Source organism: Crinia signifera, chromosome 19, assembly GCF_055691185.1.
Source record: "Crinia signifera chromosome 19, ASM5569118v1, whole genome shotgun sequence".
NCBI lineage: Eukaryota > Metazoa > Chordata > Amphibia > Anura > Myobatrachidae > Crinia > Crinia signifera.
The window spans coordinates 108,655,027-108,680,645 of NC_139226.1; the positions used below are offsets into that span (position 1 = coordinate 108,655,027).

General features: G+C 44.6%; 1 protein-coding gene across 3 annotated transcripts in view; it reads left to right on the forward strand.

Moving 5' to 3' along the window:
- Positions 1–25,619, forward strand: part of DSCAML1 (DS cell adhesion molecule like 1) — a 235,030-nt gene that overhangs the window by 66,851 nt on the left and 142,560 nt on the right. For all 3 annotated transcript variants that reach the window (XM_083163144.1, XM_083163141.1, XM_083163142.1), the window contains exon 3: positions 7,030–7,176. In XM_083163144.1, coding sequence (XP_083019270.1) covers positions 7,030–7,176 — 147 coding nt within the window. The remainder of the gene's footprint in view (positions 1–7,029; positions 7,177–25,619) is intronic.

Below are 25,619 nucleotides of genomic sequence, written 5' to 3' on the forward strand. Positions count from 1 at the left end.
TCAGGCTTCTCAGTCCTTTCGGCCTTCCAGGCCCAGGCAGAGGGCGAGAGGCTCCAGCTCGGCCACCAGAGGGGGCCGTGGCAGGTTCAGGAAGCCCGCCAGCACAGGATCTCAGGATCGTGCCGCTAATGCCTCCGCCTCTAAGCCGGCAGCATGACTCGGGTTCCGACCCTGGAGTCACTTGCGAGGTGGGGGGTCGCCTGTCAGCTTTCAGCCAAGTATGGTCAGTCTCTCACCTGGATTCCTGGGTGAGAGATCTTATTACCAACGGCTACAGGTTGGAATTCGAAAAACCTCCCCCTCACAGGTTCTTCAAATCAGGTCTGCCGGCTCTACAAGCAGACCGAGTGAACCTGCAGCAGGCAATAAAACGCCTGCTGACGTCACAGGTTATCACACCTGTCCCATTGCAGGAACAAGGAAGGGGTTACTACTCCAATCTGTTCCTCGTGCCGAAGCCGGACGGCTCGGTGCGCCCCATTTTAAATTTAAAGTCACTAAACCCTTTTTTAAGGGTTTACAAATTCAAGATGGAGTCCCTCCGGGCAGTAATAGCAACCCTGGAGGAGGGAGAGTTCTTAGCATCGCTGGATGTAAAGGACGCCTACCTCCACATACCAATTTGGGGTCCACATCAGGCTTTCCTGAGGTTTGCGCTGAAAGATCTGCACTTTCAATTCAGAGCGCTGCCATTCGGCCTGTCATCAGCGCCGCGTGTGTTCACGAAGGTGATGGCAGAAATGATGGTACTGCTCAGGAGGTCGGGTGTCAACATTATCCCTTACCTGGACGACTTGCTGATCAAAGCAAGGTCGGAACAGGTCCTGCTGCAGGATATAGCAAAGACCAGGCAGATTTTATCCGAGCATGGGTGGATCCTAAATATCCCCAAGTCCTCCCTGACGCCGTCGCGTCGTATCCTCTTTCTAGGAATGTTCCTGGATACAGAGTTGAAAAGGATTTTCCTCCCTCGGGAGAAGATGGAAGCCATACAATCCCTGGTGATGGTGATTTTGGCAAAGCCTCAGGTGTCGGTTCACCAATGCATCCAGCTATTGGGCAGGATGGTGGCCACATTCGAGGCCATTCAGTTCGGACGCTTTCACACCAGGGTGTTCCAACTGGATCTGTTGGCAAAATGGTCGGGCTCTCATCTCCTGATGTACAAGAGGATTTCTCTGTCGCATCAGTCCCGGCAGTCCCTTCTATGGTGGACTCAGGAGTCGAACCTGCTTGCAGGTCGGAGATTTGGCATCCAGGATTGGGTGCGACTCACGACAGATGCGAGTCTGCAGGGATGGGGTGCTGTGACCATGGACAGAACCTTTCAAGGTCAGTGGACTCGGTGGGAAGCGAGACTCCACATCAATATCCTGGAGCTGAGAGCTGTATACTATGCAGTGTTACAAGCCCAGGATCTCCTCCAAGGTCGGGCGCTCCAGATACAGTCCGACAATGCCACAACTGTGGCCTACATAAATCGCCAGGGAGGCACAAAAAGCAGGACTTGCATGAAGGAAGCTTCCAAGATCCTGACCTGGGCGGAAACGTACGTGGTGGCTCTGTCGGCCATCTTTATCCCGGGTGTGGACAATTGGGAGGCGGACTTCCTAAGTCGTCACGCCCTCCACCCCGGGGAATGGAGCCTGAATTCACAGGTGTTTGCAGCAATTGTGGACCGTTGGGGCCAGCCATCGATAGATCTGATGGCATCCCGGTTAAACCACAAAGTCCCCATGTACTGCACAAGGACCAGGGATCCCAGCGCAGTGGCAATAGACGCCCTGACAATTCCATGGGTGTTTCCCTTGGTGTATCTGTTTCCACCCATACCGCTTCTGACAAGAGTTCTAAAAAGGGTTCGAAGTCAGGGAGTGGAAGCCATTCTGGTGGCTCCGGACTGGCCAAGAAGGGCTTGGTTCTCGGATCTACAGAGCCTGCTGATCGAGGATCCTTGGCCCCTGCCTCTAAGGAGAGATCTACTCACACAAGGCCCTTGCGTCTTCCAAGATTTAGGGCGGCTACGTTTGTCGGCGTGGAGGCTGAGCGGAAAATCTTAGCTCAGAAGGGTCTGCATTCATCAGTTATCACCACGATGATTCAGGCCAGAAAGCCGGTAACAAACACCCACTACTACAAGATCTGGAGGAAGTACGTGGGTTGGTGCGAGGAGCAGAAGGTCCCCCCCCAGCGAAGTTTAACCTGAACAGGTTATTGTGCTTCTTACAAGCGGGATTGGATTTGGGTCTCCGTCTGGGCTCACTAAAAGTCCAGATCTCGGCCCTGTCCATATTCTTCCAAAAGAAATTGGCTACCATCCCGGAAGTACAAACATTCCTTCAGGGAGTGCTTCACATCCAGCCTCCCTTTGTACCTCCTACACCTCCTTGGAGTTTGGATGTTGTTCTTAATTTTCTTCAATCCTCCTGGTTTGAACCGTTGGAGTCGATAGAATTGCGGTATATCACCTGGAAGGCGGTGGTCCTTTTGGCCCTAGCCTCGGCCAGAAGAGTGTCCGAATTGGGAGCTCTCTCCTGTAAGAGCCCCTATCTAATTTTTCACTCAGACAGAGCGGAGTTGAGAACTAACCCGCGATTTCTTCCTAAGGTGGTCTCTTCCTTTCACCTTAATCAGCCAATTGTAGTCCCGTCTGCATCTAGTTCATCGGATATTCCGGTATCCCTGGATGTTGTGCGTGTCTTGCGTGTGTATGTCCAGAGGACGTCAAGAGTCAGGAAGACAGATTGTCTATTCATTCTGTATGACGCACAAAAGAAAGGACACCCTGCATCAAAGCAATCCATTGCTAGATGGATTAGGACCACAATCCAACAAGCCTATGTGACGGCAGGCATGCCGACACCTCCGGTTTTAAAGGCTCATTCCACCAGATCGGTGGGCGCATCCTGGGCGGCTGCTCGGGGTGTGTCAGCTCTGCAGCTCTGTAGAGCTGCTACATGGTCAGGGCAACACACCTTTGTAAAATTTTACAAGTTTGATGCCTTAGCCAAAGAAGATACCCAGTTTGGGCAGGCAGTACTGCAGCAGTCTCCGCACGTACCCTCCCGTTCTGGAAGCTTTGGGACATCCCCAATGTCTTAAGACCATTCCCAGTATCCCATCAAGGACGTTAGTGAAAATAGGAATTTAATACCTACCGGTAATTCCTTTTCACGTAGTCCTTATGGGATACTGGGCGCCCGCCCTGTGCGGGGGTCTGGCTGCAGCTTTATTCTGCTTATAAAGTTCAGAAGTTAACCTATGGTCTTCTGGTTCTAAGGTCTAGTTCAGTGACCTTGTTAAAGAAAATCCATCCAGTTGGTGGTATTATAGTTGTTTTTTATTTTGTATGAATGCGGGTGTGCTGGCATAAATCTCACCACACTATTCACACTTATGTTTACATAGGTGACATACAAGTTATTCCTCTCATATGTACATTCTCCTTCGGGCACAGTTTTTCATTAACTGGTTCCTGGGTGGGGAATCAGAGGGGAGGAGCCAGCACACCCAGCTTCAAAGTTATAGATGTGCCTGTCTCCTGCGGATACCCTCTAATACCCAATGTCTTAAGACCATTCCCAGTATCCCATAAGGACTACGTGAAAAGGAATTACCGGTAGGTATTAAATTCCTATTTTTTGAAAGATATCCAAATGTGGATGCATGCACAGTTGACGAACAACCTTGATAAACAACTGGCGGGAATGCGCATCATCATTCGTCATTTCTTCGCAAATGCATTGAAATATATTTTGACCAATTTCGTTTAGAATGGCCGAAATTAGTCAAAAAAGTTGGTCAAAAAAATTGTACAGTGTGTACACACAATGTGATTTTGGCTTACAATGTTGACTATATAGTCAAGATCATATAGAAAGTTGGGTAAAATCTCACAGTATTTCCCCTGCTTGCAATACGGATGCGCAGCCCCATGAGGTCGGAATTGCCTGGATAAATAGACTAGTAATGTATTTGGCAATACCTTGATAAAGCTGGTGCTAGACCAGTGAAACGCGTTGGTGGTGCTGTTTCTCCCAGATCCACGGTGACTACATGTAAATTCACCTGACAATTCATCTGACCACCGGGTCCCTACTCAACTGGATGTCTTTGGCTTAATTCCCTGTTTCAATTGGATACAAATCGCTGTGAGGTAGAAGGTGGGCTTCAACATCAGCCACTCCCTCAGACGGCGCACAGGACTTAAACTTTGCCGAGTGTTGGACTCCACGGACTGGGACTATTGTGCTGTGGACAGTGCAGGTTACACACCCACCCTTATTTGGGCTACTTTATCCACGTGAGATCTGGAATTTAATGTGTTCTTATACATTATCTTTGAAAATCTATTTTAATATTGCTTTATTAAAAGCTATTCAGTTTTATAAATTGATTCACCTATTATTAATATTATTTACATTTAGCGCTGCTTTCCAGTGTTTTTTTTATTTGTAATGTATTTGGCAATAGGCCAAATAGCACATAGTCAAAATCTCAAGTGAAGATCGTCAAGATTGTATGTTTCTGGGCAAGGAAAAGTGCATAGTCAAAATCATATACATATGTAAAATCCCACCAAGTGTACGCAGCTATATTTAGAGGTTGGTGCATCTTTGTTCCGGTCATACTCAACGGAAGACAGACAGAACTTTGTGGGTCCCATAACACCATATTGAAGAGACCCCTGTCCCAGCACTTGTAGTGCCCATAGCAGAATTGCATGTAAAATAAAACTCCCATCTTAGTAAATTTCCCCCACAGTGTCTCCAGTTCAAATTATGCCACATTACAGTGCCCCCTATTCATACTGTGTTGCATTGGAGTACCATCCAGTTAAAATGATGCCACATTACAGTGCCCCTATTCATACTGTGCTGCATTGGAGTGACATCCAGTTCAAATTAGGCCACATTACAGTGCCCCTATTCATACTGTGCTGCATTGGAGTGACATCCAGTTCAAATTAGGCCACATTAAAGTGATCCAATTCATATTATGCTACCATTTCTTATTGTGCAACATTACAGTGCCTCTTATGATGTAACATCAGGTCAATGATGCATAACAGTGCCCTCCAGTTCATATTTTGCCCCATTACATTACTCAGGGCCAGATGCACTAAGCTTCAAAAGTGATAAAATGGAAAGTGATAAACAGCCAACCAATCAGTTCCTGTCTGTCATTTTTCAAACACAGTCTATGACATGGCAGGTAGGAGCTAATTGGCTGGCTGTTATCACTCTCCATTTTATCACTTTTGAAGCTTAGTGCATCTGGATCCCCAGTCACCATTATAACATCTACTACACATTACATTATTCAGGCTGGACAATGAATCAGTCCTAATTGCTTAGCAGGCAAACCTGGGGAATTGGTATGCAACTTTAAAGCCTGGGTCCAGGCTCCCCTATGCCTCTGGGCCCTATAACACTCCTTGCACCCTCTAAACATACGCCCATACGCCCATGCCAGAATATATATATATATTATGCATACTGTATAAAAGCATTCTAATATGTATATGTTAGGTCAATGTACTACATCTGATAATCCCAAGACAGTACTATTTCTGCCAAGTGTACATTACCATAGAAGTGTACAAGCTAACATCAAGACAGGGACATGCCGCTCTTTTGTTGCATTGGAACTGAGGTGACCACTTGCACAATCAATAGACGCTGCAGTACCCTCTGGTGCAACTTCTGTTCTTATGGTATGACACAATTGGCCTATTCCTGTATAATGCCAGTGGACTGTTCTCATGGCATGGTACTGGGTTGCTTTTATGGCATGGCACCACTGGTCTTTTTTATGGCATGGCACCACTGGTCTTTTTCCATGGCATGGCACTGGTCTGTTTCTATGGCATGGCACTGGTCTGTTTCTATGGTATGGCACTGGTCTGTTTCTATGGCATGGCACTGGGCTGCTTTTATATCATGGCATTGAGCTGCTTTTATGGCATTTTACTTGGTTCTTTTAATGGCATGGCACTGACGTGTTCTTATGGAATGGCACTGGACTGATCCCATCTATGGCATGACTCTGGCCTTTTCTTACAGCATGGCTGTGGGCTCTACTTATGGATGTCACTGGGCTGTGTTAATGGCTTGTGACTTGGATATTGTTATGACATGGCATTTGTATGTTTATATATGACATGATACTGGACTGTTCCTATGGCATGGCACAGTGATATTATTATGGTACGGCACTGTGCTGTTCTTGTGGTACGGCACTGTGCTGTTCTGATGACAAAGCACCAGACTGCTCTTATGGCATGGCATTAGGCTGCTCTTATGGTATGACACTGTGCTATTCTTATGGCATGGCATTAGGCTGCTCTTATGGTATGATACTGTGCTATGGCACTGTGCTATACTAATGGTATGGTACTGTGCTTTGCTTATGGCAGGGAACGGTGCTATTCTTGTGCTATGGCACTGTGCTATAATGGTATGGTACTGTGCTATGGCACTGTGCTTTACTAATGGTATGGTACTGTGCTATGGCACTGTGCTATACTAATGGTATGGTACTGTGCTATGGCACTGTGCTATACTAATGGTATGGTACTGTTATACCAGCAAATGAAAGGCTTCAAGACAGCTTTGCATAGCGCTCCGCTATGCAACTTACAGAGCGCCTGAGATGCCGCCCAGCCAAGTACCCTAAGGATGCCTATAAAATGCTGGGCGTTCCCATGGTCCAGAAACGTCAGCCGAAACCAGCGCAATAGAGAATGCATCTGCATCCTTAACCAGGCCCAGCGTGCATACTGTATGTTTTTCCATTGTGTCTGTTTTTCAGGAATAAACTCTCTACTAAGGTTCATAAAAAAAGACAAATCTCTGTTTACTTCTGTAAGTGCAGTCAATTTATCACACAGAGCAGATTCTATAGGAAATGGTCAGCCACGTGCAGTGTATTGTATGTGTTTATGTATACAACTGTCACCTGTACAGTATATATAGCTCTGTGTACTCTGGCATCAGTGCCGCCTGGTGATAAATGTCCCTGTCTCAGTTTTCAGGGAGCCGTACACAGTGCGGGTGGAGGATCAGAGCGCCATGCGTGGCAGTGCCGCTGTATTCAAGTGCCTAACTCAACCCTCCGTGCAGGAGTACGTCAGTGTCGAGTCCTGGGAGAAAGACACTGTATCCCTCATATCCGGTAGGTCACACCGACCATTTACACTATCATGTCTAACACATATAATAAACTGGAACTCTAGAACACTTTGTAATACAGCTTGTACAATATCGCCTGGGAGGCTTCCTCAGTCACCTGGGGATTACTAGCCACTTTAAGGCTACTTGCATGGAAGATCAATATTATATTGATTATATACAATAAATATGCAAACTGGATCTATTGTTGGTTTTGCAGCAGATCAAAGATAATGTTCGTTGTGTCACCTCAGAGGAGTGTTGTTGCGGTATGTCTGTTCCTTTGTATTGGAAATAGCTTTCATCCTGTTCCTGCTCATGTGAAATCATTATTTGAATAATGCTGCTTAAACAAACAGTAGGTGATATAAGCGGATACGTCGGATATGCAGCTTCCCAGCGATTGAGCGCATTGTGTATTTGCAGATAAAGCCGATACATTTTTGTGGTATAAAATGTTTTGCAGTAATACAGGAATTCCATGCGTCTCAATAGTCCTGATACACAGCTCACGAAATGGGTGGGGCTTGCCCCAAAGTGGGTTGGGCAGATACATAGTACATCAGGGATGTACCGGGGGGGGGATTGGAGAGGGCTTGTTGTGTTCATATCTTCCTTGGATTAATATTGGAAGATATGTAATTGGGCATTTTGTTAATGTTTTATATTCAATTATATTTCGTCAAAACTATTAGTTCAGTTTATGTGAAAATGCTATTTATTACTTATCATGGTGAATCCTGGCACCCTAGAGCATTTTTCCCAAGGTACATTAACAGTCCATGCTTAAACTAAGGTGACTTAATTAATACCTGTTATTGTGATTTAACCATCTGTGCTCAAGCAGGGACATGGAGGTGTACCACATACCTGCCTACTCTGCTGGAATGGCCAGGAGGCTCACAAAAATTATGTGACACTCCGTACCACCCCCTCCCAAAGTTGGTCCTACATGCCACCCAGATGCCCGTGAAGTGGGATCACAGTGATGCGATTCTCACTGAATAGCACCATCACAGACTTGCCCCTGTTGTACAGTACAGTGCTGTCCTACTGTGCCAACCGAGCTGCTTCTATCCAGATGGGGCAGCCAGAAAGGTGCCAACTACGCTTTTCCTATTCCCTAGTCAAAGCCCCAGGGTTTGCGCCTTCATCTATTCCAAGGGCTAGTGAAGTCCTCCCTATAACTGCTGCTGAAAAAGTTTAATTGTGTGTTCCATCAAGGAATGACATCCTGCGAGGGAACCTCTACCCCCATAGACATCATGCTATTGGACCTCCTCCCCATAAACACGCTGTGATTGTACCTCACCCCTATAGACATCCTGTGATTGGACCTCCTCTCCATAAACATGCTGTGATTGGACCTCTACCCCATAGAAATCCATTGATTGGACCTCCTCTCCATAGATATCCTGTGATTGGACCTCCTATCCATAAACCTACTGTGACTGGATTTCATCCCCATAGATATCCTGTGATTGGACTTACTCCCCATAGACATCCTGTGATTGGACTGCCTTCCCAAAATCATCCTCTAATTGGGCCTCCACTACATAGACATCCTGAGATTGTACCTTCTCCCCATCGACATCCTGTAATTGGACCTCCACTACATAGACATCCTCAGATTGTACCTTCTCCCCATAGACATCCTCTGATTGGACCTCCTCCCTATACCCCTATCTGGTCAAGGCATCAATGGTGTCTAGATCAAGTATGTAATGGTTGACCACGCATAGTCACCTAAAGATAGTCAACAGCGTCTAGATCAACAGTAGCGTGAAAGTTAGACACAAGCGATAGGTCGACGGGAACGTGATTGACAGACATGAATCTTTCCGTCGATCCGCTATACCAGTGTTTTTCAACCACTGTGCTGTGGCACACTAGTGTCCCTTGAGTTGTTCTCGAGTGTGCCCCCAGATCTAGAGATGCCCAAACCAGTTTACAGCCACCACCCGTTATTTACTGGTCTCTTCTTTTCATGTAAAGGGCCAACGTATGTTATTTTTGTTACCTGTGGGGACCAGTGTGATTGTTTTTTATATGGGGGCCAATAGGTTTGTTTTTTTCATGTGGGGACCAATGTGTTTTGCCCTGTGGGGATCTCATGGTGTGCCTTGGCAATTTTAAAATCGTATTTAGTGTGCCGCAAGGTAAAAAAGTTGAGAACCACTGCGCTATACCATAACTACCCCTATGCACTTAGCAGCTAAGGTAGCTAATCAAATAGATTGGGAGTTGGTAGTGCAGACTTAATTTGATATAATCTAAAATAAATAATTGTTGTTATATGTGAACCCAATGGCCGGCAGAAGGCTTATGTTTTACCCAAAGGCGTTATACAAATGCTGCTGCTACTTTGGTTACACAATGATATACGGCTGTAAACAGACTCAAGTACCCTGAGTAATCTCATAGCCAAGCACCCAGATGGGATATTTCCCTATTACAGCATACAGGTGCGCAGCTAATTATAAGGCTATTACAGACTAATACTATTACTGGTAATGCTAACGATGAGGCTATAATTAGTGCAGCACCTGCGCAGGTGCAAATTCATCTCATGAGCCTGTGTCAGAGCGGAAGGGAGGGTGGGCTGACTTCTAAGTATAGCAGTGTATGTGCTGTGTGACCCTAGCCAGACAGTGTGAGTACAGAGATATCACCTGCGGGGCTGGGACAGACATGCACAGTAACACATTACTAAGAGAACCATACTGTATATCATGTATAAGCATAACCGTATGCATTCTGTTGAGTTAGCTAATGTGTTTTGGTAAATCTCTTATTTCTATGATAAGTATGTTTTGCATAAATAAGATTATATTCTGTACTGACTTCACCATTTGCATCGTGTTATGAAATGAATCTGCTTCTGCTTATGTAGGCGTTAAGTAGCAAAGGTTTGCTATATAGAACAAGCAGAGCGCTTATTCACTGTTTGAATGAAAAAAACCTGGGATATTGCCGGGGTGCACTGAGTCCTGTGTCTGTATAAAAGGGTCTACCTGGGTCTGATATGCTAGGGCATTGACCCTGGTAGTTGCCAGGATTTTTCCTGGGTCCGTCCTGGGATGCCTGCAGTCTGGAAGGCTGTAACCTGGATTTTTTGACCCAGGACATGATGATATACGCTGATTGGCTGAGGGGGGATGTAGGACGATGATGTCATTGGAAAGCTGCCCTCACAGAGACAGCATGGCACACTGGTAGGACGATGAGGAAGTGCGTGAGCTGCTGGTAATTAGAGGGAAGGAGAAAATATGCGGGCAAATCACTGTGATCCACCTACGTTTCATGACCTCATCTTTGTGTGCCCCCCCCCCCCCCCAAAAGTCAATTTCTTATGACAAACACAAGTTTGGTAGGGCTGACATGGGTTCTCTGTGAGAGGGGTTGACCTGGGAATAATCTGGGACCAAGGTGCATTGTGAAAGGGGTATAGGAGTTAAGAGCAGGATCCAGTTTTTTGCTGTATTGATAGGTAAGCCATTCACAAGACAGCAAACATTGGGGATCAGCTGGATAGCATTCAGCTACAGTAAATGTGTGATGGTAGGATGCCAGCTTTCCATTGGTCCACAAGGTTACACCCTCGTTTGATGACTGATTTTGCTGGTTAACACACATATGCCAGGCACTGTATGAAGTGGTCAGCTGACCATGTGTGCGTAGTAGGGCGTCTGGCCCGCCCAAATGGAATGAAAGTGATTAGCAATCACATTAATTATAAACTTTGCAGAGACAAGTCCCGACATGTATTTAATACATATACATAATACGTATTTAGTACATGGTAATGTTGGCAACACAAGTACAATAAAATATTAAAATAATGAAATAGGATGTAGCACAGAGTTTGAAGGTTTTAAGGATAGCCATGCTTGAGCATAGGTGAATTACATTAGGTCCTGATTCAGTGAACGACTGCTGCTTAGCGAGGGGCTTAATGCTGCCCGGCCGAACGCCTGCACCCCCCAGAAATGCGCATGCGTATACCCTAGCCAGGGGTGAATTCTGATTGCAGTGAGTAATCCTGAATCGGACCCTTAATTAGTACCTTAGTCAGTTTGGTTTAACCATCTGTACTGAAGCATAACATATCCTTAAAACCTGGACTGTAACGGCGGAGTTTGGAAACTCATCATTACGGGCAAATTATCCGAAATGGTGAGTCGCCAAAAACTACATTCCACAGATTTGAGGAAACTGTCTGTCCACATGTAAGTGATCACAGTGCGTCACAGTGCGTAATAATGTACAAAGGTGCAAGACTGAGTGTAACGATGTTGTGATGTGTCAGGTCACGTTTCGGTAATAGGGGAAATAAAAGGTCATGAGTGTACGAATGCCAACGGCAAGAAGCGTGGCCCAGCCAGTGATGTACTTACAGATTTACCGCTCTTATGAGCCCATAGTGATGTTCATTGATGTACAAAGCAGTGAAGACTCTTTTAATAAAGCCCAAAGAATTGTCTCAAACTTAGCCATATGAAAATAAAATAAAAAGCACAATAGTTATTGTCCCTGTGAGGAGGAGAAGAAGAGGAGCTGGGGATGACAGACCAATAAGACTGGAGACCCATTTGCCGTTCTCTCTGGGATTATACGTCAGATGCATCTGTTGCTCAACTTGTCTGGTCTGATTCTTCCCTCAGAATGGGGTGGGGTCCGTGTAATGATATTCAGGATGTCTCCCATTTGTGTAATTGTTCAGATACTGTAATAAGCCAGCAGTTATGTAGGATGAATGACAAGAAACAAAGACTGAGATATAAAATGGTAGGCAAAGTAAGGAGCGGAGGTGATCACGCGGAATAAGGAGCAGAGGAGATGATGGTGAAGTCCTGGAATTCTTCAATGGTATTGAACAACTGTAAATGCAACTCATATATGGAGCCTCAATGGCGTTTCCTTATTGGATTTCACTATTGTAATTCCCATGTTCTGATTGGCTGACAGCTATCATCTCATTCTTTTGTTTACAGGCTGTCATTTGCACCAAGTGGTTTACCAACTCTATTTTAACCTAATCAAATGCCCCTCATTCTTCTCACAACCATTTAAAGGCCCCCCTCAGACCTCTCCATGGGCAAAAGTACAAAGACTGTTGCTAAATTCCCAAGAGATACTCAAACCACTTTGTATGGCCATAACAATCATTCAATGGTCAAAGTCACTTAGATCACATTTTGTCCCAATTCTGATGTTTGGTCTGAACAACAACTGAACCTTTTGACCATGTCTGCTTGCTTTTATGCATTGAGCAACTGCCACCTGATTGGCTGCTTAGATTCTGTATTTGCATCAGTGAGCAGGTGTACAGGTATGCCTGACCACTGAGTGTATGTAACTATACCCATGTTGTACGAATGTTAAAGCCAATATACTATTAATCTTTGAATTAATTTCATCTTTGTAAATGATTAAGATAGATGGTTAATATGCCGGTGTAGTTTATGCTTATTCCCTAAGGTTGCTAAAAAGAGAATAAAAAAAATATCAATGAATACTATATATATTTAATATGACCCTGATGACCCTAAGGTCTTTAGGATTTAGAATTTTGGGGTAGGGGTATATTGGGGATGGGGGGAAGGATACAAAATGCTCAGCGATCTTCCCCATGAGGCTCGGCGTGATTCTTATCTCATCACCATGGAAACGGGAAGAGAAGGTGCGAGATGTTTTCATTTTCTGTGTTAATTCAGATATTCAGATGAAGTTGTGAGCTTTGCATAGATAGGAGGGAGAGAGATAGAGAGGGGAGAAAGGGAGATGGAACAGGAGAGTTGGAAAGACGGTCACTGAGACGGAGTGCTGTGATTGATGGGGAGATATCACAGAATAATAATAATAATATAAATGTGTAAGAAATGGAAGAGAAGATGAATTGGTGAAAATAAACGGGTACAGTTGGAAATGATTCAGGAAGAATAGAAGTGGACGAGTATATAAGGCGGTAACTCATGAAAGGATGTGTACGGGGCTACTGTACTCAGGCCTTTATACTATCCGCATGACATTATTCACCTCGTGTTATTTTTGAAACATTGTAGTCTAACCTAAACTGGCACCACACAGTCTTCTGTTCCGCAGAGATCTGTATATATATTCCAATCTAAATCTAGATTGCGGAAATGACAGACTGCTGTATAAGGGGTCTATTTATGACCCTTCTCAATATAGCTCTGAAAAGATGTCATTGCATATTACCACATATTGCAGTGGTAAGCAATTTCTATTCAGAGCTTTTTATGAACCTCTTCACTATTGAGCACATTTTGGATGTTTTGGGTTGGGTCACAGCAAGGGCAGATTCTATAGATAAGCTAGTTACACACTTGAGTAGGGCGCAGCATAGGGAAGGGCGCCCCAAGCAGGCATTAGCTGGCGACATGCAGAAATAATCTTCAGCAGGGGTACTGTGTCTCTGATGCATGCATCTGTTAGCTTGGCGGCAGAGGGTGGCACCCCTCGAGTTGGCAGGCCAGGTTCCCAGTACCATCAAGTGTCCTCATTACACCTCAAAGTAATGAAGAAGAAGAATAATGTGTATGGGGCAAGACTACTGCGGGCATATTATGTATAAGGGGCACTACTACTGAGGGCATAATGTGTGAGAAGTACTACTACTGTTGGCATCATGTGTTTAAGGGGCATTGCTAATGTGGGCATAATGTGTAATGAGCATTACTACTTTGGGGACAGTATAATGTGTGAGAAGCACTAATACTGTGAGCATTACTGTATGTGTATAAGGGGTACTGCTAATGTGGGCATAATGTATATAAGGGTACTACTACTGTGGGTATTATGTGTATAAGGAGCTCTACTAATGTGGGCATTATCAGCGGGATGTACTAAAGGGAAAATGCGGTAAAACGGGGGTTTTACCGCATTTTCCTATGTACCAATACGCGTCCGCCCCGTCTTCGCCTGGCAGGGTATCGCCACCTCTGGGTGGCGATACCCTATAGAAGCCTATGGGCTTCTATCGCCGCCCGCGCCCCCCCCCCCGTCCTCCTTTGATCTCCTCCTCCCCCAGCAGGTGTCACAGCCGGGAGGACATCCGGCTGCAGGGGGGAGGAGGAGACGCAGGGGGACACTGGCAGCCGCCCGGATGTGACGGAGACCCCCGCAGACCACATCACAGGTATCGCGGGGGTCTCCGTCACCGCAACCCGATGCTAGCCGCATATGTTAGTACATATGCGATAGCATCGCAGCGGCTGGCAGGTGAGGGGCGGCGATGTATATTAATACATCCCGCCCTATGTGTAAGGAGCATTACTACTGTGGGCATAATGTGTGAGAAGCACTACAACTGGGCCTTACCCATGAGACCATGCCCCCTTCGTTTTTTTCATGGTGCACGCTACGGTACTCCCGGGGGAGAACATATTCGCTTACCAAACAATTCTGGCTCAGGCCTGCCCTGGTCATATTCAATCACCAGTATCAGTAAATATAAATTTTAAGGCACCCATACATGGTCCACACATGTGCAAGCTTTAGATGTCAAGAGTGATCTAAAAAGACTTTTCCGGCAAAACAGTAGCCAGAAAGTTACAATGCTTCACACCACCTAACGAGGGCATTAGTTGCCAGGTGCCAGACGTGTAAAAGAAGACTGCTTATGGAAACAGAAATAGAGTCATAGGTGGATACAATGCTGATGTTTGCAGATACGAGCTGTGTTTTCTTTCAATTCGCATGCGTCACATAAGGCTATTGGTTAGCGATGACAGTTGCAATGAGCTACGTCGGGCCTCTTCCTTAAGCCCTGTACACATTGCTCGATTTTGTCTAACTTTCTATTCAATTTTGCTTATATAGGCAAAATCGAATGGTTTACAGCCGCATTCGATCCCAATTGAATCACATGATCGTTGTATGCCCTGTTTACTGGCACGGTAAAGCAGAGGGACAGTGCTACAATGGCGCGATTCAGCATAAATCCTGTCACGGACAACTACAGGGGGGGTGTGAGGGGCTGTGAGGGGCTGGGGGCAATGAAGATAGGATCTTGGAGACTTGCCCTCCTTCCCGGGGAATAGGTGCGCCACACAATTTAGAATTTCTGAAAGGGTCTTCACTCCTTGTAATGTCTATAAAGTGTTCCTGGTATTGGGTGCAGAGAATACAGGTCCTTAAAGTGCCTCTTACCTCAGTATGTCACTCTGTACTAGTGCAGAGATTGCAAGATCCTAAAATGCCTCTACCTCAGTGATGTCACACATTTCTAGAGCAGAGAATGCAGTCCTAAAGTGCCTCATACGACAGTGATGTCACTCATTCCTAGTCATAGAATGCAGAAACCTAAAGTGCCTCGTACCTCAGTGATGTCACTCATTCCTAGGCAGAGAATGCAGAAACCTAAAGTGCCTCGTACCTCAGTGATGTCACTCATTCCTAGGCAGAGAATGCAGAATCCTAAAGTGCCTCGTACCTTAGTGATGTCACTCATTCCTACTGTAGGTAGAGAATGCAGAAACCTAAAGTGCCTCGTACCTCAGTGATGTCACTCATTCCTAGTGCTATGCTGAAGTCTACTCTGCAGTAGCTATTGTCTGCACTAGGTGACAGGATATATATTATGCCATGTATGAGTTATATCATCATACGGCTCTAAACATTTTTATCGGTATACAGTACGTGGCGATTTACAGCAGAGCATCTGTAGTTTATACAATGTATTGCTACTCAATACTATTATACAGTGCAGTGTGTTCATTACCAGTACATCAATAACCTTCATTATTATACAGTCCAAGATCAATTCGCTGAAGAAAATGTATAGATACTTAATCATTGTGAAGCCGAGTCTGCTGTGTATTATTATAGTGACAGAGACACAATATTGGCATTTCAGTCTGTTTTCCATACTTCCCAAATATATAATTGTCCACGAAGAAAGTCTTAGCTCATTGTTCTGTATACTCTGTAGGGTGCTTCTGTACTTACACTGTTTTCCCAAATACCGAGGTTCTGAAGGAGTAACAGCAGTACTTTCATTCCCTGAGCATGAGACTTATGTGTGTATTGCACAGAACCCCCTATTCACAACATGACACATAGTTATTCTTCAGTTCTTCTGATGCCATGTTACAGTGGCCCCAATTCAGATTATGACACTCTGTAGTGCCTCCACTTCCTACTGTGCCACATTACAGTGCCCCAGTTAATGTTACTGTATGTAACAGTATAGTGCCCCCCAGTTCATTTTATACCACATTACAATCAGCAGGTTGAAAACGGGACACGGGGCAATATGATTGCTGAGCAATATATTGCTAGCAATATATTGCCAGTGATCATATTGCCCCGTGTGTACGCACCTTAAGGAGGACATATAAGCGCAACGTATTTAATTCAATATTTTTTTCTGAAGTTCTTGGTATCAAACTTTTTCCCTAGGGGTGCCATGGAAATAAATCTGATACTCTAGGGTGCCGTGATCCACAAAAGTTTGGGAACCACTGCCTTAAGGTATTGCTGTGGTACATGTAGGTAGGAGTGCCCTGAAGCAGTGGTTCCCAAACGTGGTCCTCAAGGCACCTTAATAATCCAGGTTTAAAGGATATCCAAGGCTGAGCACATATGGATAAATCAAATGGACTGGTCTCCTTTTATGGCACCTGTGCACCAAGTAGAGTTATCCTTAAAAACCGAACTGTTAGGGTGCCTTAAGGGCAGAATGTGTGCACCTCTACCCTAGAGTATCAGCATGTTGTCATGGCACCCCTAGGCCAAATTAGACATTTATCAAAGAGTGTCATCCTTAGGGTCATGTATGTGGTGGCCATTAGCCATTAGCACTGGGTAAGCTTATCACATGGGCTGCAAGTAATTTCATTTGTCAGTGGATTACCAGCCCAACAAACCTGAGAGTGCCTCATGGCCCCCAGCTTGGTAACCACTGCCTTGGTGTGTTGCTGTTAGTATTGTGCATGAGTGCCTCCAACTGGCCATACACCTTGAGATACATACAGCAACTCAATAATATGGTAATGAAGCAGGAGGAGCCTGATATAAGTACATGCCTCCTGCCGGGACACAGCATGGGATCACCTGTGACAACATCAACCGGCTGCGTGACCCATGGGGCCATAGAAACTGGTCATAGCAGGTCCTACAAAGAAGCCAGGAAATCTCAGTCTTCTGATGAAGATGGTGGCCTCTGCAATCCCCCAGAATCCAAGTTTTTTTTTAAAACAAAGGCTGTTGCTTTTCTCTACCCCAAATAGCTGCAGACTGTTAAGGTCCATACACACTGGGCGATTATGCCCTGCGTGTATGGTGCATGATGATGGGGAAAATAGCTGGGCTGAAAAACGCACAGTACATACACGCTCATCTGCTGGTAATACCAGCAGATGAGCGTCGGCCGGCAGCGGTGATGCGGGAGCGCACAGCAACTCTCACCTCTCGGCGCTGCCCTGTACACACAGACAAGAAAGCTTGCTTTACTGTAGTGATGCCTGTAGCTGTACTGCGTCCAATGACGCAGGACTCGTACTGCACATGCAAAGTACAGGTCCAGCAATGTACAGATCATTGCTGGATGCATTATGGCGGCTCAGATATAGGGCCAGATGCACTAAGCTTCAAAAGTGATAAAATGGAGAGTGATAAACAGCCAGCCAATCAGCTCCTATGTGCCATGCCACAGGCTGTGATTGAAAAATGTCAGGCAAGAGCTGATTGGCTGGTTGTTTATCACTCTCTATTTTGTCACTTTTCAAGCTTAGTGCATCTGGCCCATACAGTAGGATTTATTAAAAATCGATTGCAGGAACAGTGCCTCATATAAGAACACATCTCTGCAATGAGTATACAGTAGTAGATGAGCGACAGTGTCACAGAGTATATTTACCAATATATGCAGCGATAGAAAAGATTTTCTATCACAGCGTTGGAAAATCTACAATCAACGCATTTCATCACCAAGGCAACTAAGTAATGGAGGCTGGTAGCGGTTTCTGCTTCGCAGGCCAGGCTTGGGGCCTAGTGCCCATGCACGGTGGACCAGGGAGTCTGGACTTAAGGAAATAAAAAAAATATATATTTTTTATTTTTTTATATTATTCCTTTATGAACAATGCATTGTTTATATAAGAGTCATCCCTCACCTCCGTGTCCCTTAATAAATAGGCTTTCCCCATGTAAAGCTGTCGTTGAATAGTAAGACACCCTATCGGATTTAGGGCTTATTTACCTATAATAAATAGACCCGTTTGCTATCTCTGCTTCCTCTCTCGCTATGTAAACGCCAGATCATTTATTTTTTGTTACCTTCCTCTTTTTATTATGTAAATGATCTGGCCATGTTATCAGCAGAGTGTGTGGTGGCGCAGGCTCTGTACATGAAATCAGCAGCAGCTGTCAGCCATATGAAGTATCTGTGCTCACATTCTGTCAGCGATACAGGATATCTGTGTACATTCTGCCTCAGATACAGAGCATGTGTGCAAATAATATCTACTTATGACAGGTATGCATGCCCAACAAATGGGGGGGCCGCTTTCCTTTGTGTGACTGAGGGAATAGTGCAGCAGCTTGTACAGTATCTCCCAGACAAAAATCAACAATTAAAGTAATAGGTTGCAGACACTCAAAAATAGAAAATATATAATATTCTGAGAAGTCATGGAACTGATGGACTAATGGAACTAGTATGGTAATGCAGCAGGAGGCATCTGATATAATAATACACCTCCAGCATGCATTTGTGATCCACTGCTATATTATACAATGCATCCTCGCATCACATGTGACATCAGCAGCTGGGGTCACGCAATGGGCCCATGGGGTCACGCAAGCTGGCTACCATAGCTTCCGACAAAAGGAAAGGAAATCTACATTTTTCTACGGAGATCCTTGCCATGGCACCCTGCCAAAACAGAAATGGAATGCCCCAGTTTTGGAAAACAGACCATTGCCACCCCCTCCCCGCCCCAATCAGCGCAGACTGTCAATCTCTTGATATCTGCAGCCGCCTTCGTAGTACGGCTTTGGCCATTGGTACTCTGCGCATACTGCAGAAGATCCTTTACAATCTGAATCAGACGCAATGTGTGTCCCGCATGCAATGGTGCTGTGAATCGAACGGCCTGAACGATTTAAATAACGATATCTTTCATTGACGTCACAGGGGCCCAACATGCAGTCACTGGCGATTATTGTGCATCGGTAACTATATAGGTGCACACCGATCGATGCTCAGTGATATCCTTAACGTTGTCCTTATCGTGCATATCATTAACAAAAATCGGATAGTGTGTTCCCACCTTAAGTAGCCTCCAATATGTTTCAGGTGGTGTTAAAGCATTTTTGGTCCTCTGTACCAGCTTTTGCATTAGGTCCAGGTCCCTAATTATGATGTATTACAAGTGAGTTTGTGCTTACTATTCATTCTATTAGCTGAAAATGAAGTCCCTGATGACTCTACCCTGAAGCTTTGCAAGTGAGCTTCACCAGAAGATGGCAACCACCTTTTATAAATAACCCCAGCGTAGCCTGTACTCGATCATTATTGACAATATATCCACATGTTCTTCGTGATCGGAGTACATCTCTCCGCACAGTGTAATAAATATATGACCCTCCTAGCTGTAAGGCTGCATAGCTTGTTCCTTCTGTCTGCAGAACTAAGTACCTTTATACTCCCTGTCAGATATGCTGAATGTTTGTGTATGCATCCTGTCAGCATTACTAAGAATTTGTGTTCAAATCCTGTCAGAAATATTGAGTATCTGTGTACACATGCAGTCAGTAATACTAAGCATTTTATTCCCAGCATGTATCTTTCATACTACCGTCTGGAAGGTATTGGAACTGTTTACCTCACGCTATTAAACATTCCTCACTATTACAATAAATTAAAGGCATTTCCACGCTCTCATCGAATTTATAATACCTCATCTGTTCTGTTCATTCTGAAAATAAGGTGGTTTTGAAAACCGCCTGACATAGGGATGATTCTGCTTCAGTCGTTGATCGCCAACATTTTTTATTTTTTAATGCAACAACAGTCTAAGGGCCAACAGGGATCGTGGTGGGCCGTTTTGGGGGCATCATGTCGGTTGTGCGGACAAACGGAGGACTGTATGGACAATTTAAGGGGGCCGCAGCGCTGCTACAAGCACTAGGTTGTGCAGTTGTATAGCAAAGCACTCTCAGGTTAGCTGAGAGGAGGGACTTGCACTGTTCTGGACCCCACCCCTGCGCATTCTTCCACGGGTACTGGTGGCAACTGAGGATACTGAATCATGCCCATAGGGCAGGATGCATAAAGTATTGCATTTTGCTTGTGATAAATCCCGCCACCATAGTTGCTTACCCTCCTGCATTCTGCAGGAGACTCCCTGAAATAACAGCAATTTCCCTCTCTCCCTCATTAGTCTAGCAATCTCCCTCATTTCACCTGGCCCACATTACACTGTAACATTTATTAAGAGGAAAAAGGAATGAGAGACAGATACATTTACATTGTATCATCAGCACCATTTCCCAGCACTTTACCAAGTATAGTATCTCTTACTAACTGCTTTGGGGCTCATCTACATTTGGATATAAGTCATTTTAGAAGATTCCTCTCAGATGTAGCAGTACACACCCACGCTTCTAACTGCCACGTTCACAATGTCTTTTCACAATCGCTCCATATATGGAACTAGCCACGCCCTTTGGGTGGAGCATGACACGCCCCCTTAATGGGGCGCTGTGCAAAATTCTACTACCAACTATAATCTCCCTGAAACTAGTTTTCAAAAGTAGGCAAGTATGCCCGCCACTTTGCATAAGGATAACAACGTTTATTAACGCCATATGCGTGAAGAAAATCCCCTTGCGGTAAGAGCTGTCCTTTGCAGTGATAGTACTTTCCTGCTTGCGTCTATTATTACTAAACTGGTGTCCTAAACAAATGGCTCTGGTAAAATATACTTCTTCCGGGGGTTTATTTAATGAGCTGCAGTATATCAAAATCATTGATTTACTCTGACTGATGGAGCAGAACATATCATTTCCAACCAACACAACGGGATTTGCCTCTGAAATTGTTATCTGTGACTTGTGCCTGGCGTAACCAGATACATGTGCTGCTGCCGGCTGTAACTGTGGGCCTGATTCAGATGTCACTGGAGATAGAGAGCTCTGCATGGTGATGACGCAGGAGGCATTAGCAGAACCATCCCGCTGCAGTAGTGCTCTGACCTGTGTCCTAGGACGTAGTAATCTGTCACTCACTCACCATAAGGTGGCTTGAGGCTCCCATGGAGACGCTAAAGCCACCAATTGCACAGGCCAGGAAATCTCTATCCCATGCCCATAATGGCAGCAACATGCCTCCATTTTCTCAAATGGAGGCCACCACTGCCCTCTCTCCACCCCCTCGGGTAAAGGGGCAAGGCCTAGTTCTGCAACCCCCGTTTCTATCATTCCTAGCGACTGGGCAGCCCCCGGCCCCCTCCCTGCCTTCCCTCCCTCCTCCCTACAGTGAAGAGATGCCGTGCGCAGGCACACGGCATCTCTCCAGTGATCAATGCTGCTCTGCAGGGAAAAGCAGCGGTAACCTCCTGGTCCCCCCAACTCCCCCCCCCCCCCCCCTGACCGTGGGATATAACCACCTGGGACAGTGGGACAGTCTCCAAATAGCAGGACTGCACTGCTGTAATCTGGGCAGTTGGGTGGTATGCATATCTGTGTTCCTGTAAATCTGTGTTCCACTGTAGCTCGCACCGGTAGGGATTCTTGTTGATAAGAGTGGTGATAAATGAATGCTTGCTGAATAAAGCATCTCACAATGCGGTGATCCCTGTATAATTATTTGTGCCATTTAGTGCATTTCTACATCCTGCCAGTGATAGTGTGTATTCATGCAGATGCTTTCGCAATGGCCCTGTGTAGTCTGTAGCCGTCCTCAGTGTCAGGAATACCCAAGTATCTCCCATAAGAACATGTATATGTTATAAAACAGTCATAGTTCATTTGTGTTATGCCAGCAAGTGGACAGGGCATGCAAGAACTTGCAGTTCCACAACTACCAGATAGCTGGTCTGGCATGTTGGTTTTTATTATTATTATTATTATTATTATTATTATTATTATTATTATTATTATTATTCGTAATGAAAAGGTGACACATTTCCGAAGTGCTGGATTTTCCTCTTAGTACCGAGGCCGCTGTCTCCAGCCTCAGGTTTTGGCGGCAGTAAAACTGTAGTAGACTTATGGAGACCATACACCTATGATTAATTGTGGAAATTACGCATTTGTCGATATCGGAGTCGGTCATCGGCAAAATTAAACATGTAGGAACCTCGATTAGCTAATGCCAATCATTTTTGGGTCAGAATCAATGACATGATGATTTCCGACATGCCTAATTTTGTGTCATCGGGAAGGGGGTGGTACTAAATGACGCGAGTTGTATAATTTAGCCCCTCCCCAAACAGCCGCAAATGCTGGTATTTGACCATCAGAGGGAGGGGGTGCAGGTGCTGATGCCGGGAGGCTTGCCCACCGTTCCTGGCGGCTGTAAGTGGGACCCTGTTTTCGGGGACCCTACCGGCCATTCCGGGGGGCTGGTAAGTATGCTTCAAATAATCATATTAGTTTCTGTCAGGGACTAAAAGGACAGTGTGGGATAAATTTACTAAAGCTTCTACAAATGGAAAGCGTTGATGTTGCCGATAGCAACCCATCAGATTTTTTCTATGATGCAACAAAAAAATGATAGACAGAATCTGATCACCTCTTCAATTTTAGAAGCTCCGGCCCGACAGCCATGACCCTGGCCTGTTTTCGTTTTGCTCTACAGCATGTGGCCAGGCGGGATTCAATGTCCCGCTTGACGATCGGCAAAACAGGGGGCGTGTCCACGTAAACGTCCGTGGATTGTCGAGATTAGTCCGTGATCGCGACAATTCACGGCCGTAATCGACAAAACGGGCCCGACAGCTTTCAAAGTCGGGCTCGTTCTGTCGATCTGCCTCTTCAATGCTGTCGGACAAGAGGCGCCCGCTACTATTTTTCCATCGGAAATAGTGGCGGGCACTGAATAGCCCCCTTAGTAAATTAATTTCTACCTGCTTTATGTTGTCTTGGGGCAGGGATTTTCCCCTATATACAACTGGGTGTTTGGATTACTGTATGTAGGCTATTCATTTTAATAAATGTAATGGATGTTGGACGGGTAAACAGGATTTAATGGACTTGGTGTCTTATTTTATTCATTTATGTCTTTGTGAATATTTTGCAGATCAACATTAGATTCCAAGTATGAATGTTATAAGATGGAAAAACTGGGTCAACACGTTAAGAATTCCATGCAAATTAGGCCTCAGTTAAATGGAGGGACAGATGTTTTGTGCTGTCCCCTCAAACTTTCTTGTAGTTTTGTTCCTGCAGCTTGTGCGTGAATAAAGGAGTCATTGAGGGAGACAGTTGACAAGATCATTTCCGTTCACCAACACACTTCTCTGCGTCATTGTCCTTGCCAAACACACACAAAGCCCTGTGTCCGAGAGCAGTGGTAACTGCAGATGGAGGTGTTGATGTATCCAATAGTGACAAGAGTGGGCAAGTTGAACATAACAACCAATCAGCTTTGAGGAAGCATTTATCAAGTACATTCTATAAAATGATAGGTAGGTGTTGATTGGTTGCTAGGGGCAACGTCTCCAATCTTCTACTTATCACTGCTTCATACATCAAGCCCTAAGATTGTAGGTCTAGAAGGAAAACAATCTGACAGGCCCTGCTTCGGATTATTTGGATGCTCATAGTCATTTTAATTATAAAGGAGCTGATTTATCAATGAGTTTTACTATACGTAACAGGTTTTAAAACCAATGGTGCTCCTGACAATCAGATCCTAACTGTTTGAATCCTAATCAGATCCTAATGTGTTTGAAATATTACAGCAGCTGATTGGCTTGAGCGCCATCTTTTATACCCAATGATGTTTAAAACTTACTTTATATGATAAAACTCATTAATAAATCAGCCCCTCAGTGCATCATGTAGAGATGGCCTCACTTTAAAAAAAAAAATTGTGCATGTTTCATCTGTGTATGTGCAAAATATTACACATCCATATCCATACCTTCTGTACAACAGTATTGCAATGCAGCACTCTGATGCTCCAATAACACAGTAACCGGATAGAGTACATGCAGACCACATTATAGAACCAAGTAAACAATATGCACCTGAAGTCTAATCACCCTGACCTTTAAGTCTGGTGACTCAGACATGTGTTGTTATTGTGGCGGATGAGTTGTGCACAATAATACTCAGCTAAGAGACAGCTTGCAGCATTTAATAATTTAACTACATGTCAACAGTTATACTATGTACCCAATGCAAAAATGATAGATACTAAAACAGCATACAACAGTATTAAATTAATTTTAGAATGTGGAATAGCAGGGAGGCATTTGTTAATCTGTATAATTGCATATTTTTCCATGAAGATAAAAATAATGGAAAGTAATATCCTGAAGTGATTCTGCCTGCAAGTATAAAATTAATTTTTGTGATGTACTTACAGTGGCTACAGTTGATAATTTAAGTGACATCTTAGTTTCATGAACATAGTCTGCTCGCTACAGAACGTTTTTTTATCGGTTGATTTCCTGAAAGTTCTGCATCAGATGTTTGTCGACTGCATGTGAAAGGTTTTAATTCCAGTTAATTAACCACTTCCTTGGTTAAATTCGAACGGCCTGCCGGTCCGACCAACTGGTCGGGTCCAATCGGACCCGACAGCATGTCAGGGAGGGACGATCTGGTCCGATTTAACGGCCCGATTGGGTGAAATCGGACCAAATCGCCTCAGTGTATGGGCACCTTTACACTACTTATAGAAAGTCATTTCCATGTGTTCTTTCCAATTCAAAACTGTTTATAATCAAATAATTAGGAGTGGTCTAATAAAAAGCCAGCTATAAGTAGCATTTTTACATTTGGGTAGATTCTTTTATACTATTCTAGGAACGTTTCTATTAAAGACTGAGGGGGTACTCAAATAAATAAAGTAAAATAGGTGAGAAAAGCCCAAAATATAATGGGGTCGATACTATTGTTCCTCACCCCAGCTGCCACTAGATGGCGTTCATTAGAGCAATTCAATTGTTGGTTTGACTTGAGGTAGACACATTTCAACTTGGGCTGAAATGTCCAAAAACACTGTGGTTTGGAGGCTCAAACAGGAGTTTCAGCCCCCAAACCAGGGGTGGCTTATCCTGGTGCTAATTATTATTATTATTATTATTATTATTATTATTATTTATTAACAGTTTCTTACATAGCACACACATATTCCGCAGCGCTTTACAGAGAATATTCAAACATTCACATTAGTCCCTGCCCCAGTGGAGCTTACACTGTATATTCCCTACCACATGTACACACAGACACAGACATTCTAGG